This window comes from Podarcis erhardii, assembly GCF_964252035.2.
Source record: "Podarcis erhardii genome assembly, chromosome: 2".
NCBI classification, from domain to species: Eukaryota; Metazoa; Chordata; class Lepidosauria; order Squamata; family Lacertidae; genus Podarcis; species Podarcis erhardii.
In genome coordinates this window covers 89,946,321-89,965,501 of record NC_138498.1, presented here as the reverse complement: position 1 = coordinate 89,965,501, position 19,181 = coordinate 89,946,321, and the positions used below count along the sequence as shown (strand labels likewise).

The window sequence follows — 19,181 nt, the reverse complement described above, 5'->3', positions numbered from 1 at the left end:
TGTATTTTGGGAAATGTTTTGTCCATTTGTCCTCTCTTATGTTCAGACGACTCTCAATATAGCATTGTCAAACTTAGCACAAGGGTTCCTGAAGAGAAGCGTGGCAGTTTTTGTCAATGTTCAAATGCTGGCTGCCATTTTGAATCAAGTTGGTGGACTGAAATGTGACTTGGGCAGACTTCCCGTGATTTTCAACTCAATGGGTCCAAACTTCGCTGAGCTCACCCAGCAGCTTCATAACTTGATGGTATCAAAAGCCAATGAGAGATCCAGGAGAACCAATGGACCACACACTTCTGTCTGTCTCCCAGAGAAGGTTATCTATCATTCAGGGCAACAAAGGCCATTTTGGTCCCACGCCAGAGTCTCAAACCTCTGTGTAAATATTTGCTACTAAGTTCATTTCTGCAAACAGAAGGAACTGCTGAAATAAGATCACAGCAAAATAGATCAGTCCGCCACTAGGTGGTGTGCCAGACCCACAGTTAAGAGTACAGAAAAGTAAGATGAATAAAAATAAGAGTGCCTACCCAGAAGGCTTGTCTGGGAAGATGCTCTTTAGGAGCTATAACTTCCCAGTGTTTTACGATGCATATAATGCTTATATGTGTATATGTGCGCGTGCACACGCACACAGATCATGGGCCAAACCTAGAGAAGGGCAACACAATTCCTCAAACACCTTTATAGTTTGTCACAATTTTAAAATTTCAAAATGTAGATTTTTATTTCACATAGATTAAGACCTGTTTTTCAGAATATAATGGGCATTATGTTTTGTTTTTAAAAATAAAAACTGATTTTACACCCACCCCACAGGGCTCAAACATCCAGCCAGGCACATTTTGTAAATGTCTTCCAGGTTTTTTTATAACTTAACTGGTGTATACATTTTATGAAATAAATGAAATGAGATAGTCTGTGAAACTGGGTCCTATATGACTGACCAGGGGTGGTGTGTCCCATTTCACAGCTTGAGGCAAAGCAGTGGCGTAGCGTGGGGGGTGCAGTGGGGGCCGGGCGCACCGGGCGCAACATCTGGGGGTTAGGGTTAGGGGGCGCAAATCCACGGGTTAGGGGGCACAAATTACTTGCCTTGCCCCGGGTGCTGACAACCCACGCTACGCCACTGAGGCAAAGTGAGAAGTGGCACCCTGCCCTGCCACTGTTCCCACCATCACCTGGTTATCCAATAGGATACAAGAGCAAGAAAATACTTTGAAAAATATGTTTAAGTAGCAGTAGACCCCACTGCAGTTTCCCCATATGAATCATAAGCTTTTCCCAAGTTGCTGGAGAGGGTGCAATGTTCTGGGATACCTGATCCATACGTAGTGAGGCTGTGTCCTGATGCAATCATTTTGCCAAAACATGCTTTCTCTGAAATTCCTATTATAACCAATCATAATTTGATTTTGAATCCTAAATTAGCACTTCTTTTCACTTGAGAGCAGCTCTTAACTGCGAGGTTCCATCTCACGTCTCTCTTTTCTCTTAGCTACAGCCAGGATGGAGAGAAAGGTGAACAGTCTATCTACCTTGCCAGAGGAAAGACGACAAATGTGGCAGGTCCTGAAGTATGCCAAATCTAGGATGGAAAAGGCTGTCAGATCAGCCAGTGTTGCCCAGATCTTGTGTGATAAACACAGAAGGTAGCAGCCACTGTATTGGCAAGTCTTCCCTAGATAAAACCCCCCTGTGACATGTACATCCTTTCCTTCTTCCAAGGATCTCCAAGTAGATTTCAGCCTTAAAATTACCCTGAGAGATAGTGTAGGCTGACATCGGTTTGCCTGAGTTAACCCACGGTCCTCTTGAAGCTCCTCTGTGAGCAAGGAGACTTGTTGCCAAACCCCAGAGATGCAGCCGATCACCACCATCTTAGGATTCCCCCAACCATCTTAAGGCACCAAGTCTGAGCTGAACAAATGCAGCTTTGAGTTCCTTCCCTTCAAGTCGCGATCATGTGATTGCTTCATTGCCTACCCAGCCCTCCAAGGTCTATTGCAAAGAGTCAGTGTTGGAAAGGGCTGTGTGAAGACAACCACACTGGAAAACTTTGTACCACTTATCCTTTATCATTCCGGGTGTGTGTGTGTATGTGTTTCTCAACTGTGCTCTGCAGCATTTGTGTGGCCACAGGAATTTTGGGTATGCACATAGCACAGCAGATGGCCGCCAACAGGGCTTCACGTGACTGGAGCGGGCAACTTAAAAAAAATCACTTGGCAAATGATGTGAAGAAGTTTATTGGAAGACAGATGGGTGTGGTTAGGGTTCCTGGAAGGTGGAAAGTTTGAAACCCACTGCTGGGGCAGCACAGAACACATTGCTTTGTATACAGTAGGTCTCAGCTTGAATTTCCGGCATCTCCATTGACAGCTGGGCTGGGAAAAAGACCACTGCTTAAGACTTTGGAGAGGCTCTGTCAGTCAGAGCAGACAGTACTGAACTAGATGGACCAATTTTGACTCGCTATACAGCAGCCTTGTATGCGGTCAAAGGACTTGATAATGTAAGCACATGGCCAAAGGAAAAGGCCACACAAACTTTGACAAAAATCAACTTTTCGCCATGCTACTTCGGCTCCCTCCCCCATTTCCGGGTTGGATATTCCTTTCCCTCACAGGACCAAAACAGCGGTTGATAGCTCGAATATCGTCACACCATTGCGTTGGTTCCCTGCCCAACCCCTCCCTAGACAACACTGAAGTCACACAGCACTTAATATCTGAGGTCTTTATTTAATTTTATATACAGTGTAAGCCACAGACAAGCCTGTGACGATCAGACAAGACAAATGTCAATCCCTCTCAACAATTAGCAGCTTAAAATACCTATAAACTACAGTGTTACGTTCACAAGTGTCATTTCTGTAACTCTTCCTCCTGTGCAAGTGAGTTTTTAGTTTTATACTTCTTAAAAAACCACACTTACAGCTATGTCAGTTGCCTACTGATGCACGGTTCCACCTGGCATACACAATACAGACACACAGACCTCTTTTAGCCACATTCAGAATTCTCTTAGAAACTGGCAAGCGATCCAGCGAGGGCAAAACACCTGCCTCCCTCCCTCCCTCCGTCAGGAGCTGGCTTCTTGGTTTCTACTGCTTGCAGCTTTCATTTCTTACAAGTCCTACCCCCACCCCATGTAGAAGAAAGATCATGACCCAGCTGGCCAATGCACAAACCTACAGACCTCCTCAACGACATCAGGTTTTTAGGTGTCCACGAAGTTGGAATAAACTAATTAAGTAATCACTGTGAACACAATGTTATCCCTTGAGGATACGCTCAGAACATATGAGGCATCATATGCAATGGTGGGAGGTATGAAAGAAAATCAAAACATGGTTAACTTTTTCACTTTAGTAAAAAAAAAAAAAAAAAAAAAAGGCAAATAGGGTTCTTTCCAACCATGTTGTAATCAGAGCAGAGCCACAGAAATTTACAGGCATGGTTAATTTATGCCCATGAATTTCAGTGGATCTACTCTTGAGTAGGACTGAAAATGTTTCATGAAGCATGGTAAGCATGTTAAAATATCACATCTTTCCTTCAAGGCAGTCTGCTACATTTATTCCTTTTTGTGATCAGCTGATATGTGATTAATATATTAAACACTTCACCCTCTCCAAATAAGAAATTATATGGAAAAATAATTCTGTAACTCAAGGAGGTCCACAGCAGTAAAAAGAGCAATAGTAAGAGTAATGTTACACACACACACACACACACACACACACACACACACACACACTCACTCATTCACTGGCAGACACTGCCTTTAAACAAGTCGTCCAGGAATGCTTCACCTTCAAGAAAAAGAACACAGCACTTGCAAATGGGATGGGAGTTTTAAAGCTAGTTCACATTTCTGAAATAATTAACATCTCTTAAACAATTTGATGCAGCCACAGCCCTTTAGACCAATGGTAGGGAGAACCAAAATAAAATAAAGTAAAAATACAAATGGCAAAATGACAAGACAGGAGTCAGGTTAGGAGAGTTGACAGATAGGATTCAACAACACAAAGCACTTTTGGCAATCTTTCAGAAATATGATGGTATTGAGAATCGCTTATAACTGTAAGCCAAAAGACCTTCACAGAACAGTCCTGGAGATCAGGGGTTCTATCAATCATTTTCCTTCTGGTAAACAGGACAGTTTGTTTATGGTACACTCAGAATTCAGAAACCATAAATGCATTTTTACAGGGGATGGAATTAAGCGCCACCCCCTCCTTTTAGACTTTAATGAGTAATGAGTAACAAAGTGCTCATTCATCATCCACTTTGTATTGGTTTGTATCCTGGGCTAAACAAATCTACAGTGAATTCAGAGTACCATCAAAAACCTGAAGGAGATGCCAGGATACGAGTTCCTGGAAGAGGCTCATTTCAAGCACTTCAGAATGCAGACCAAAGCCTGCCCTTGTTGCTTCCTTTAGTATTTTTTTTAATGAAATACCGTGAAAATTGAGAAAGGGTGGAGAGTCGGATGCTGTATCAAGTAAAGTGGGCATAAACTTAAGAGAGATTATTGTCATGGCAGATCAGTATAAATGGGAATGGGAATACTAACAAATTCATTCTGTATCTGCAAGTCTAGGGAAACAGGAATGTTTGTTTATTTATTTTTTGGCTTGAGTCTGTTGAAACTGGCAATTCCTTAGAAGGACAAGCAGATATTTGCTCAGTGACAATGAGGTGTAATGTTATTAGATTGAGGAACCTGAGTATATAAAGAGCTGTGAATCTGAAAAGTGATACGCTGAATCTCTTGAACCATGACTAGGGCAGGGGGAAGGTTTCTCGCTGCTGGCTGATAGCAACCATTCAGGAAAGCAAGGGAAATGGTTACGCAGTTCTAGAGGATAAAGCCCTAACAGCAAGAGTTCCTGGACTTCATATTCCACATTATTTCAGGTCACTTGGGCACTGTTAATTTCTTAAGATGCAATACTGAACAAGGGTATGTTACAATAAATTACTGAATTCCAACGATGTAAAACAGACTTTTAAAAAACAATGAAATTGTTTCACAATGAGTACAGTGAGCCAGAATTAAGAATGAATCTGAATTCCAGAGATATAAACCCTATTGGCCAGTGTAAAAAAGAAAAAGGCTCCTGAAAGAAACATGTCACAGTTTTGTTCCAGTCCCAGGACCAGTTCACATGTTTCCAAAAAGGAAAGCAGAGGAACAAGCGGTCATTTCTTATGACACTTCTCCCCTAACTGCATGTCTTGCCCAGGACAACATTCTCTCTCTCTCTCCCCACTCTGGGACATAATCTTGACAGTCAATATGAATGTGGATGGAGAATGAACCAGTACAAGCCATTGGCAGTTACACTTCCCCCCATTTCTTGGTAATGTACAACCATCAGTCAGTAAAGCTGTACAATATATTATTACTTATAGAGGGAAGGAGACTCTCTCCATCACATACTATATGAGAACAAGATGCACAGAAGGGCTCTAAACACCAAAAAACCCACCAACAGTGAACACTGCCAGCTTGCTAACAGGATAACTTTGGTTTCCATTATCAGGGGTTTATTTGAACAGTAAATTAAATCTGGGAATATCTAAGGGATTGGCCTTTTGATCTGATGTTTTCTTAAGTGTTTACCCTTCCCTTAAAGATACAGGGCAACTTTCAGAACAGACCTGAAGTTGACTGGATGTAGGCTATTCAGCCACAAGCCTAGCTTTGGTATGCAAGAATCTAAACTGAAAATATAAAACCTATGGACTATCCGTGAGATTACGACTTCCAAGTACCAATTTTATTTTCGGAGCAGAACTTCAGCTCACTCACTTGGCAGTTTCAAAAGTTAGTTTTCATCTCTCCTTACGTCAGACAAGGATTTCTTTACTCTCTGGAAAGTATTCAGTTCTCTATATGTAACAGACCTGCCCGCCACACCTTTTAAAAGAAAAAGACACTATGCGAAGACTAAGAGGAGGAGAGAGAGCTCTCTTTGTGATGCTGCATCGGCAAGTTAGGGAGAATACAAATCACACCTGAATAGGTCTGCACTCAAGATGTACTTGAAGCTGTTTCCTGCCTTCTCCAAAACTGTTTCAGGATAAGACAGCTCACACTTATTCACACATCTCTTCATTTCAGAACATCACTTCTTTATTTTAAAGGAAAACAAAAAGAGAGAGAGATGATGACCCTGCCCACCACTAAGTTCAAAAACAACCCCCAATAAGAATAATAAAAAATCCTATTAGAAACAATAAGGAAGCACTGAGAGTTTGAGTATTACACTCTTCAAGTATGCCATTCGGATTTTTAAATCTGTGACTATACATATATTAAAAAACCGTAAAAGTGCGACCAAGGGCATTTGCTTAAAGTATTTAAAGGGCTACTTCAAAATACTGTAGTACAACTGTGCAGTAACTATGTCTGGCATAACTTGTCCACTTCATATAGCTAGCCAAAAAGTTTAATAGGCCTTGCAGAAAGAGGGTGGTTAGCAGAAGAGGCCAACCCAGCAACAGATCCAGGGACTTCCATGCATTGCACTGGTCTTCCGTTAGAGAAAGCCACCCTGAAGCTATACATTCGGACATGGAATGTGGTCAGGTTTCACAGTAGCATTATGGGATCGTCACGGTGTCACTGTGCACTAGATTAATCTTTATTACGCTTTATGTAACTGTCTTCTCCTCTCCCCCAACAGGTTTAGTACAGTAGTTTGCCATAATTTAAATTGCCCATTGGTGTGCTCCAAATTGGTGTTTTATTTTTGTACATTTAAGGAAACTTAAAGATTTGCATCCAAAGAGAACCATGCTACATAAAAAGTATCCAGGGTTTTGTTTTTTGTTTTTTTGCCAAAAAGAGCTCTTGAATAAAATCTAAAAAATACTATTGCCAATGTGTCTCATAGAGAGAAAATGTTATTTTAACTGTAAACAAATTCACACTCTGACACTTTAAAACTTCAGCAGAGGAAGGAGTGGCTGATTAAGCTTTGCCATGCTCACTTGCCAGAGCAAACCAGAGTGGGTAGGGCAACAGCCAGCTCTTCTCGACATCATCTAGGGGGAGAAAAGAACCGTTCCAAGTAGCCAGTGATGGCGTCCCAGTGCTTCCACAAAAAGGCAACGAAGACCACTATAAATAAAGTGCTGAACGTCCTGCTGCGAGTTTTCATGAGGGGGACAACACAGTTGGCCACGGTGGAGACAAAGACCAACAGAACGGCCATGACAGCCAAGAGGATGTTAATTAGTTTGCCCAGGAGGTTTCTGGCAGTGGCATTTTCAAGACCTTCCAACTGGACAACTTGCTGCTGTTGCTGCTGCAGTTCCATCTTTGAGATTCTGGTTTGACATGCCTCCAGCGCCTCCTGTTGAGAGTAAGAGAATGAATCAGTAACTGCACAACACCTTATCTCATGCATATGCATGTTGGTTTCATCCAAAAATGGGGAAGGGAGAGAGGCTGGCCTTGTTCTGTATTGCTTCCTACTCAAATGGGTCAAAAACTGCAGTGGGTTCCTGGACACATTTGGTTGGAATCACGCCAAGGTGCCAAGGACATGGGTGAAGAACTGGTTTTGCATATCCTGAGTCTAAATAAAGTTTGGGAGTTCAATACCTCAGGCATTCCTGCAGCCTTACTCACACTGCACAGGATATGAGTAACACTTGTTGGATTCATGTCCTGTAGCAAAAATTCCCTTCGTGCTGCATAGTGCATACAGGCAATTCGCAATGCAAACAAGCAGATCCAACCACAATGCAAGTTGCTTATTGCATTTGCAACAGTACTTTCACAAGCCTTGGTGGCATGATAGATTCAGCCTCAGCAATAGTAGAGGACAGTGGATCCTACCTGTTTTCCATTTCATGCTTTCATATCACAGGCCACTGTTATAAACAGTGCAACTCTGGGATTGAATGAAGAGACATAGCTCTTCAGGAAAGGTAGACTAATGCTAGTTCCCAGCTCAATTTCAGCTACCTGCCTGAACACCACCCCACACATCCCAGCATGAATACTTGTGTCTCATACCCCTCACCAACAATGGTGGCAGTTTATAATATAAGTGCTCCAGACACAGTACAGCTGGTGAAAATTGTTTATTCTGATGATTATTATTACCATTTTTATTACTATTATAATTACCATTGAACCAGAAGGGGTTGAATGCACCTCTCTAATTTAAAATCAACACCTACACAGACAGAGGGCCTTCTCGGTAGTGGCACCCGCCCTGTGGAACGCCCTACCACCAGATGTCAAAGAGAAAAACAACTACCAGACTTTTAGCAGACATCTGAAGGCAGCCCTGTTTAGGGAAGCTTTTAATGTTTAATAGATTATTTTAATATTCTGTTGGAAGCCACCCAGAGTGGCTGGGGAAACCCAGCCAGATGGGCGGGGTATAAATTATTATTATTATTATTATTATTATTATTATTACTACTACTACTACTACACACTTGGACAGTTTATGTGGCAGAATTTTGAACACTGTTTCCCCCAGCTGGAATAATAACAACAACCCTGTAAGGGATTACTTTGGCTTTATAACTTGGGTGAATGTGAAACAAGTAAGAAAGTATTTCACTGTGGTCAGGCAAGGGCTTGGGTACTTGTTCTTGGTGTTTATTTTGCAGCTGCAACTCTCCAAGTTCAACTTTTCAGACTTCTGAATTTCAAATACTTGACATACCAGACCAAAAACTTTCCCCCTCAAAACACATCCTTATTTGGGAAAGAAAAATGGAATAGGTTGCTTCCTGAAAGGCTTGAGAGGATATACAAAGCCAGCTACTGTTTTTAATTCAACATTTGTACAGATAGGATTCAAATTAGTGACAGACACATCCTGCCATCAGCTAACTAGAGAAAATACTATAAAAAAACTCTTATGCTTCACAGGGCAGTATTTTGGCCCAAACACACATGGAAAAGCTTTATTATAGCTTCCCTCAAATATGGAGGCAAACTCTCATTTGAACTTTTGAGAGTACTGTAGATGGTTATCTGGCTCCTGTTAACCAAGACTCCTGCAGTAAAAACAATGAGATAAATGTAATTCAGAATACAGGGCATACAGCGAATACAAAATCTGATTCCACTATTAATGAAAATTAAAGCGGAAACTGAACCAGCTCAATAGTTAAGAAAAATATAATCAGTTGACCATTTTCAATTTGCTTGTCACTTTCACCAACCTGGATGTCTCTGGCACGTTCATAAGACTGATAAGCTATTTTTTCCTCCATGCTGGCCAATTCCTGCTTTAAATTAAGGATCTCATTCTGGTGGAGCTCAGTCAGGTCATTCAGCTGCTCTTCTAGCCGTTCACATCTAGAACAGAGAAATATGGCCGTCAAACATATTTTAAAAGTATCTACTTTGCATTTCTTTGCAAACTCAGGCTCAAAGAGATGACCAACCATTTTGAAAACCAGAGTTGGTAGCAGTGCTGGATTTAGGGTGGTGTGGACAGTTCCCCCAAACGGCACTGAGCTGAGGGGGTGCGAAATTTTGGCCTCACGCAAGGTGCCATATTACCAAAGACTGGTGGATTCAATGTGATGGCAGGAAACTTAATACATATTCCCACACCCGTGTAGGTCTTAAAGTGCTCTAAGACAGTAAAACTGAGATTTTCACTGGTAAGCAGCTAAATCTACCTCATTTGAAAGTCCTGAAGATTCTGCATGTTTTATGGACTTTTTAAAATGCAGCTTTAAACTTACAAAGAAAGGCAGGGTTTAAATTTCAAAACAAATTAAATATAGGAAAGTGTATCCTGGAATTCAAGGGTTTCGATTTTCTTTGTGTAGTTTCACATCAGGCTTTAAATTTCCTGCTGTTCACATGCCGCACGTGGGCATAATGACACGTGGGAAAAACATAACTAGGTAACCTTGCACAACTATAATAATATATGTTCAAAAGGAACCCTGGGTTGCCTCATCAACTGTATTCTTGCTCTGACAGGGCTATTTAACATTCTTAAACTCTAATCAGATTCTAGAGAAGTCAGCCCTTTGTGCAGCTGGTACAAAACATTATGGATGGCTTCTGGGCCGGGAATCACTTCACACCAACGTTACAGCACATATCAGTGGGCTTTCTATAGCCTTCTAAGCATAAATTGAAAGGCACCCAGTATAATGAACTCAAATAAGGGCATCTCAAATTGTAGGAAGTGCCACAGAGGTGTCCAAACATGTTCGCATGACAAGGGCCTTTTCTTATTTCTAGGGCTGGTTTCCTTTTCATGACAGCACACTGTTACTGTTATGCAGCCCCTTTAAGAGACAGCCTCACTTGCTGCCTCCCCTCTATGCAAATACAGTGGTACCTCGGGTTAAGTACTTAATCCGTTCCGGAGGTCCATTCTTAACCTGAAACTGTTCTTAACATGAAGCACCACATTAGCTAATGGGGCCTCCTGCTGCCGCCGCTGCACAATTTCTGTTCTCATCCTGAAGCAAAGTTCTTAACCCGAGGTAATATTTCTGGGTTAGCGGAGTCTGTAACCTGAAGCGTATGTAACCCGAGGTACCACTGTATAAGCTGCCTAGCTATGTATACTAAAATGGAGGAAAAAATACATGTCCTGAATTAGCAACTGGTGTGATATTCTTATATTTGCAATTATAAAGGGGGTTGGGGGAGGGAATAGTACTTAAAAGGTAGCATTAGTTGACAGGTGGATCCCAAAAGGCTGAGTAGGTTTATATGCAGTTTTCACTGGAGAACATATGCAAACCACTGGCTCACAAGGGAACACTTTGCCACATTGCCTTGGCAGTGGAGAAAGGTTGATTCTGCTCAACATCCTTGAAACATTCAGAGGGTCCAGGGGCAGAATTTGGCTTGGGTGAAGTATACCAAAGAAAACACTCTTTCCAAGCCAAGTATTTCCTCCCACCTATGGGTGATAGCTTCACAACAAAGGAAGGATGGTTTTGCTCAACATCTCGGCATCACAGGTGCTTTCACAGAGCGAGTGAGTATAAAGGATAAGAAGGAAAATCTGGCTCAGACAAACTGACACTAAAAAACAAAATTTGGCACCGAGTCCATCTTCTCACCATAGCGTGTAAGAGAACCTTAAGGAGGCTGGCACCTTGTAATCTCTGGATGTGGAAGAGCCTCCTTACCCTTTTCCTGCCCAGAAATGTCTTCTGTTCACTGGACAGAAACTAGCCATGCTTGCCTGCCTTTTGCCAATTAAACCACCTTGTTACCTTCTCCTACCAGTGATATTCTTCAACAGCAGAGGAATGGACACGTACAATCTTCATTAGGGAGGTTTGGGGAGGTATTTGCAGAAAAGGCAGGGGTTAGTCCAACCTGTCAGTATTTTTCTGTAAAGGCAGCAAACCTCTACCTTGAGTAGAAACCTTCAATGACCCTACAGCACCCTCAGAGCATGCAGGCACTGAAGCTTACTAATATAGAGTGGTATTTTGGGTTTATTGTGTCCTATATTGTGAGATTATTGTGTTTTTGGAAACACTGCAGTCAGAGTACCAAGGGGATCAGTTATAAACGCCAATAGGACATTTTTGTAAAAAAAAATCTGCAATTTTCAGCTCTCTCCAAGGCCCTGTATCAGAGGGCAAAGAATAATACCAAATATGTAACATGTTACCATGCTATCAAAACATTCCTTTTATTTGTGGTGCCTCACTCAGGGAATTTTCTTCCTAAGAGGCTTGCCTGGGGCCTGCATTAATGTCTTTTTGGTGCCAGGTACAGCCCATTTTATTTTCCCATGCTTTGAATTTGATGAGATACTTTAATCCTTCTCTTGTATTGATTGTTTTATAACGTATTTGTTTTTTCTGCCTTGGATATACCTGCTGAAGGGCAATATCAATTCATTAAATGAACTGAAGGTATATGGGCTGAGCACTGTGATGTTATTCAGAGCTGCAATCCCACACGCATTTAAGTTCTTTTGAGCTCAATGGGGCTTACTGCTGAGTAGGTACTGCATGTACTGCAACTCCCTTAACATTCTGAATTTTAACTGACATTTTTGCAGTACTCTGGGTGCTTACTGCCTGGGTTCCGCAGCATACGTAGATATTTGCCCATGATCTAATAGTTGGGGGCGATTTTAATTTGCTGCAGTGCAAACAAGACTTGCTGCCTCTGAAGGGGTGCCCAATTTTCTCTTTAATGATGAAACATCCAATGCTCCCTTTAGATGTCACAGCACTGCTATGGGAAGCTCCTGCAGCACCGCTTTAACATCTATAGGACACCCAAGACGTAAATTGATTGGAACATGCCATAACGATTTTTTAAAGCTGGTTGTTTTGATCTAGCAGTAAGAGGTCTCAAACCCAGCATTTCACTTGAATCATAGAATGTGGAGTTGGAAGGGACCATGAGGGTCATCTAGTCCAACCCCCTGTAAGACAGGAATCATTTTGCCCAACTTGGGGCTCGAACCCATGACCCTGAGATTAAGAGTCTCATGCTCTTACTGACTGTGCTAGACATCTGTTTTGAAGTAGCAAATGCACACCCTTGTATACAAAAAAAATAAATAAATAATAATAAAAAAATATTGTGTGTGTGGTACAGGATGTGCCTGTATATTTTGTGGTTAGCATAAGTACCCACTGTTCTAAAGCTCCACATAATATGCATCACTTTTTACATCATGATTTCAAATTGAGACTATAAGAGAAGTCTCCAAAACAAAGTTCTGCATATCACAAGCCAGCAAAGCACTAAATGACCGGTCTCAAGGCTATCTTGGTAGACTAGAATTAAACAGCAACAGAATGGAGATCAAAGGGATTAAACTTGTACAAACTGAAATACAAATGCAGCACAACACACTAATTGAGCTTCTAAGATGATCCCATGAAGACTGGCAGCCTGTGAGTGAACGGAGTGCATCTAAGCTATCTAAAGTCATTTTTCGCTCTGTAAAGAAAGCTTCAGGCATAAATTGTAACAAGAGAGACTCAGTAGAAACTGATGACAGCACATAAAGTCCTGTTTTATCAAGTAAACATCAGCTATATTCTCAAAGCTATTAAGCAACAGGCTATTTTGGAGTTTGGTCTCACTGATAAAGGATCGATTGCAAAAAGAACAGACATGCAGATAGAGCTGGATTACCAAAGAGGGAAGTAAAAGGAGTGGCTAATCAGTCTGGACTATGAGGCCACATCAACTGCCCAATGGACAGGAGGCACAGCTTCTGCCAAGGCTTCTAATAACTTCTGACACTACAGCACAGGGCAGAAGTGACTTGCGAAAATCATATTGTCATCAAAAAATGCTGGCTGGGTGGAATGGAAAGGGGGAAATCAGAAGATGAGACACCTCTAGCAGCACCAAGTCTCAGCGAACAAAGGCAACTAACTACACTACCATCAGCAAGAAGGCAGGCTGCAGACAAACAGGGAATGATAAACAAACTACATGCAACACCAACTACTCTAATTAGAGCAGGGATCGCTAACACGGTGTCCCCTAACGATCACAGGACTCTAATTCCCATCAGCCCCAGCTAGCATGACCAACGGACAGGAAACTGAGATCCAACCATCTATGAAGGTAACCACACTGGCTACCACTGCATTAGAGAAATAAAATTTCGTACAGGAAACAGAACCCTTTGGTGTAACCCCCTGACTTTCATACTGGGGTCATTTTTAAACACAAGAACGGAGAAATGCCTGCCTTGAACTCCCATACCGGTTCTACCTATGGCCTTCAGCAAACTATCATATGCTTTCTTGGCATCAGTTATCACTTCACCAAGGCCAAGGGAGAGCACCATCTTTTGGGGGTCTTAAAGTGGATTTTACTAATCCCTCAGCAAGGAACCTTACACAGTAAAAAGGGCAATGAGAGCCAACAAATAAATCTTTTGACGCAATGCTCTTTGTTTTATCTTCAGTGCTTTAATGGCAGTAACAGCTACAAAAGCTGCCAGAAAGGGAACTTCCACACTACTGAGGGGAAGAGGGGAGAGGGAAGACAGCATGATTTTAGCTTTATAGTAAAGGAGTGCAATTAACCTCCTTTCTGTTAGGAAACATAACTATTTATATAAGCAACTTTTCCTTATAAACAGAGGATGGCAGCCAGGCATCTGCCAAAACTCTGTGTCTAGCTATAGAATCTTCCTGACAGAGGGGCTCTGCACACACATAGAACTCAGACATGTGACTGACATAGGAAGCTGCCTTACACGGAGTCAGACTATCCCGAGATGCTGGGGGCTGAAGCTTCTGCATGTAAAAGAGGTGCTCTACCACTAAGCCTAGGCCTTTCTTACTATTTTATGGCACATAGGAGATAATATATATTTGACAACAAGTGTGCTTTTTTCCCTCCTTGCAGCTTAATGCTACAGATACCAACTATAAACTGAACTAAGGTAAAGCTAAAGGGGCCCCCTGACCATTGGGTCCAGTCGTGACTGACTCTGGGGTTGCGGCGCTCATCTCGCTTTATTGGCCGAGGGAGCCGGCATACAGCTTCCGGGTCATGTGGCCAGCATGACTAAGCCGCTTCTGGCGAACCAGAGCAGCACACGGAAACGTCGTTTACCTTCCCACCGGAGCGGTACCTATTTATCTACTTGCACTTTGACGTGCTTTTGAACTGCTAGGTTGGCAGGAACAGGGACCGAGCAACGGGAGCTCACCCTGTCGCGGGGATTCGAACCGCCGACCTTCTGATCAGCAAGTCCTAGGCTCTGTGGTTTAACCTACAGCGCCACCCGCGTCCCTATAAACTGAACTAGTTTAACACATAAAAACATAAAGAATAGAAGAGGGGTTGGAGAACTTACAGCATTAGAAAATTACAATTCTCAAAGTTTCATGGTTGGGGGCTATGGTGCTTAAACCAGTTTAATAAATTTGGTGTAGATGTACGTTACAACAACCAAATGCAATGTGAGTGTTTAAAAATCATGAATACATTATCTCACCCTACGGGAAAAAAGAGTCTAGTCATAGTAATGTCTGAAAAAAACTGATCTGGGAAAGGGCCACAGCTAGTGGAAGAGAACACAGAGTGCATGCAGGAAACTGTGGCTTTAATTAGTAGAATTACTAGTTAAAATCACCTTAAGTAGCAGGATTAGGAAATACTTGAGATCGTATGAGCCACTTCTGGGAACAGGTAACAATGGCCTAATGAGTGTATACCAAGATGTCTAAAAGCTAGTTTCATGTGATACAGAAGGGTGATGAGGAAGAACTCTTGGGACAATGCTGTTATTTTGCAATCAGTTAAATATCTCTAAGGATAATGATTTTTTAACACTACCCTTAAACCCAATGAAGCAGATATAACCTCAAAGTTACAAATACAACAAAGGGAATAAAAAAAAATACACTATGTGCTTCAATGTCTGCAAATGGCAAAAAAAAAAAACAGTCAAAACCAATTAGTGCTGCCTAAAGGTATATTGTATCCTAAGAGCCATATGCCAAATGATACAGTAAGTTATTTTATTCAATAATAAAACACTTGCTTGCTCTAAGCCTGAACAAATACTATCAGCATAATACTGTATAATTAGAGCCCTCCCAGTTTCAATATGGAGTCATGGACCAACAAGTCCAAATATCTGACATTGTTTTTTTCAATATGTAACTCAAGGTACAACTTTTTGGAGGCAACAAAAGAACAGCAACTACCAATATCATAATAATAGACAGGGTGAAGTATTCTCCAAGATTTGGTGGCCCTGAAAGTATCACATACTTTTAGAGAAGCATAGCACTGAAGCCTGAAAAGTGCATTTTGTTAAGTGTTGGGTGACCAGTATTACAACTACTGCACTGGCTCACAGCTTCCAGAGTAAAGTCCTAGCTTTGGCCTTTCTTTCTTTCTTTCTTTCTTTCTTTCTTTCTTTCTTTCTTTCTTTCTTTCTTTCTTTAGCAGCCATAGAACATTCTTGCTCCTAGAACCCTCTGGCTTCCACCCTCTCCCTCTATGTAGATCACTGGAAAAGGTTGTGCTCAAAAATCCCTCATCAATCAGGATGAGGATTTTGAGATGGGCAGGGAACTGTAGCACAGGGCTACTTTGGTTTCCAAAACTGGGACAGACACCCAGAATGCATGTGCTGTGAAAAGTAGCAAGCTGAAAGAGGTGAAGGTCTGGAAGAAGAAACCTGCACATGTAGAAGGGGACAATTGTGTATGTGTATATATATTACGGGTGCTGCCTGATACCTGTGAGACACTCAGCGCTGAATGAATGCATGCATCTAGCTGTGCTTTAACATCAGTAGTATCTGTGAAAAGTTAGACTGAAATTCTCACCGGTATCTTTCTTCCTGCAGAGCCTGCATTATCAAGGAATAATCCCTCTGATAGTGAACCTTAAGGTTCTCAAAAGATTCCTCCAGCCGTCCTTGCATCTCTCTGATCTCTTGAATCTCATGCAGTATTGCATCAAACCCTGAGCTCTGCATATCCAGAGTGTTCGTTTTGGAGCTTGGTGCTCCCACAGGGATCCCTGTGGTGCTGTTGCCCCCCACAGAGCCTGATGTGGCACTGGAGCAATCGTCCTCGCTGCCATATTTTGGGCTTGACTGAAAATTATGAACGCCTAGAGTTTTCCCCCCAGTCCCATCTTCTTGACCTTCTTCCAAGGAGTCCTTCAGATTAGCAATATTGTCTGCACTCCCAAACCTGTTCCTAATGAGTGAGGCAATCTCCCGGGGTTTGGAGACGACAGCTCCTGCTGCCGAATGGGTTGCTTGGGAGAAACTGGAAAGTCCACCCTTAACACTGTCTACCACTCCTTCGCTGAAGCCAGTGACCTTTGCTCCCACATCTTTCAGCCCCTGGTGCATATCCCTCAATACATCTTTGGGCTGTCGAGGGATACCATTCTGTTCGATCTCTCGCAGCTTCCGATGGTAGTGCTCTAGCTTCTTCTGCAACTGGAGGATTGTCTGGGCTGACTTCTGATTCTTCTTCTCAAATACCTGCTTGATGCGGGCACTCTGTTGCTTGTCCGCATTATTGGCCAGTTTTAGGTATTCTGCCACATTGTCATCCCGAGCTGTTTGCTCTATTTTGATCTGCTCAGTCAACTTCAGTATTTTTTGTTGCAGGTGGGTGATGGCCACTTTTGTGCGCTGAGGATCTGGCGTTCCATCAATGGAATCTGCGTTGATGCTGCACTCTGTGCTTGAGGCCACTGCACTGGATGTTTGTGCTAGACTGCTTACATCTAATCGCTCAATCTGGGGAAAGAATAAGAAAGTGAACATTACAAACTGCTTACAAACATTACAAACATGCAGCCTCCACTCAAAATGCACTTTGCTTCATTTATGAAGCAAAAATATACTTATTATTATTATTATTATTATCTTGTTTCTTTCGATATTGTTCTTCAATGTTCAGGTGAAACCTCTAAATCAGTGAGAAGAATACCAGCAAGCCTCTCCGGTTTTTGGAGAACTTAAAAGGATGAGGATCAAGAAATTTCATCCAGACGCTAGCTTCAATAAAGTGAAGAGCAAAGGAGTTAACTGTGCTGGGTCATATGTATTATCCTGTACAACGGAGAGAGTAATGTGATACTTCCAAAAGCGGTATATTTCCAGCACACATAGCAAGCACAGTAATAGTATGTATAGCAAATAAACCTTTTAAGTAAATTCAGTCTCTTATTGTGTGACTGTGTGTTCATGCTTCCTTTCCACATACGCTCTTGGGCCAGCACGGATCCAAATTTGTTGTAAACCACTTTGTGAAACTTGGTTTGAAAAGCAGCCTATAATTTTTAAAAAAAAAAAATAAAAAATACAGTTGGAATGTGGGGGCCACATCCCCCAGAACAGGAGTATGCTTGTGCAAATGGCTGAATAGGTGAGCATCCGAAGTAAGGTTCATTCAACACTATGAGGTATCAGTATCATGACTGTATCTAAACTTCCAGGATGATTCACCTTCGTTCTCATGTACCCACCCGAGTCTGAAATCTAACATCAATTTACTGAGCACAAAAAATCCATAGCAGCCAGAGATGCTGAAACTCTCCCAAACAAAATATACTGGTATGTAGCCAAGCCTTAAAAATGTCTACAATGGGGAAAGTCACATGGAAATGAAATTGGCATTTAACTTTCTCAACATATTGACTACTCTTAATAAGTAAACGCTTAATAAAACTTAACTACAATTGTTTTTTTTTTCTTTTTAATAGGGAAGAAAGGATCCCCCTTTCTCTAACCTACCTTGGCTTTTCTGAGCCGCAATAGCTGTTCCCAGTGCATGACTTGAACAAAGGAGCAACATGCCTACAATAGCTCTGCTGAAAGCTATTCTACACTCACTCGCTGCATGCAGTAAAATGAAGTCTTAAGGAAGGTGGCTTAATACAGAAACCAATGAATCATTTAATTACTCAGCAGCTCCTCCCCAAACAGGGAAGGCATTAGTTCATGAAAAATAACAGCATGACATCATGTGAGCTGTGGACTCTTAGCACACAGGCGCGCGCTCTCTCTCTCTCTCTCTCTCTCTCTCTTTAAAAGCAGTCCAGAGAAAACAAAGGAAGCTGTAAAGACTTGCCAGCAGATGAAACATGATTCCGCCCTACCTATCGCACATAGTTGAGAACCCATGCAAAGGGTGAGTTGGAGCCAAAAGGTGTCATCTGAGGTGGAAGGCACCCAAGGAGGAAGGGGCAATCTTTAAACCACACCAACCTTCACATTGTGTTCTGCCAATGGAGCAAGTTAAGCTATTTAAACAAAATGAAGAATAGAATGGTTTAAGAGTGACTTGATCCAGTATTAAATCCAAGTGGTGTAGACATTGAAAGCACTATAGGATTTTCTTGGGGGGGGGAGTATTAGTAATCCCCTCCTTTAAAAATGGAAGGAAGTTAAATATGTACACATTTATGTTCCACAACTCTGAGGGGTCACAACCCTTAACTACTGACCGCATGTCCCATTAGCAGCAATCACCAGGGGGTGATGTAGGTAGGAAAAATAAACTGCACTATGCCTACTATAGATAAAGGCTGTCCAAGTGCTATAAAAGGTAAAGGGACCCCTGACCATTAGGTCCAGTCATGACCGACTCTGGGGCTGCGGCACTCATCTCGCTTTATTGGCTGAGGGAGTACAGCTTCCTTTGTTTTCTCTGGCGTACAGCTTC

At 42.0% G+C, this 19,181-nt stretch overlaps 1 protein-coding gene across 7 annotated transcripts in view; it reads right to left on the bottom strand.

Annotated features, from left to right (window-relative positions):
• Positions 1-2,724: 2,724 nt before the first annotated feature.
• The window catches only part of TMCC1 (transmembrane and coiled-coil domain family 1), a 114,510-nt gene continuing 98,053 nt past the window's right edge, over positions 2,725-19,181 (bottom strand). For 6 of the 7 annotated variants that reach the window (XM_081852904.1, XM_081852905.1, XM_081852908.1 and 3 more), the window contains 3 exons: positions 16,320-17,251; positions 9,216-9,351; positions 2,725-7,378 (listed from right to left, as the gene is read on the bottom strand). In XM_081852904.1, the coding sequence (XP_081709030.1) occupies positions 7,064-7,378; positions 9,216-9,351; positions 16,320-17,251 (1,383 nt within the window). In that variant the 3' untranslated portion in view covers positions 2,725-7,063. Of the gene's footprint in view, positions 7,379-9,215; positions 9,352-16,319; positions 17,252-18,250; positions 18,391-19,181 lie in introns of those variants that run through there. The other variant, XM_081852906.1, reaches the window with a different exon arrangement.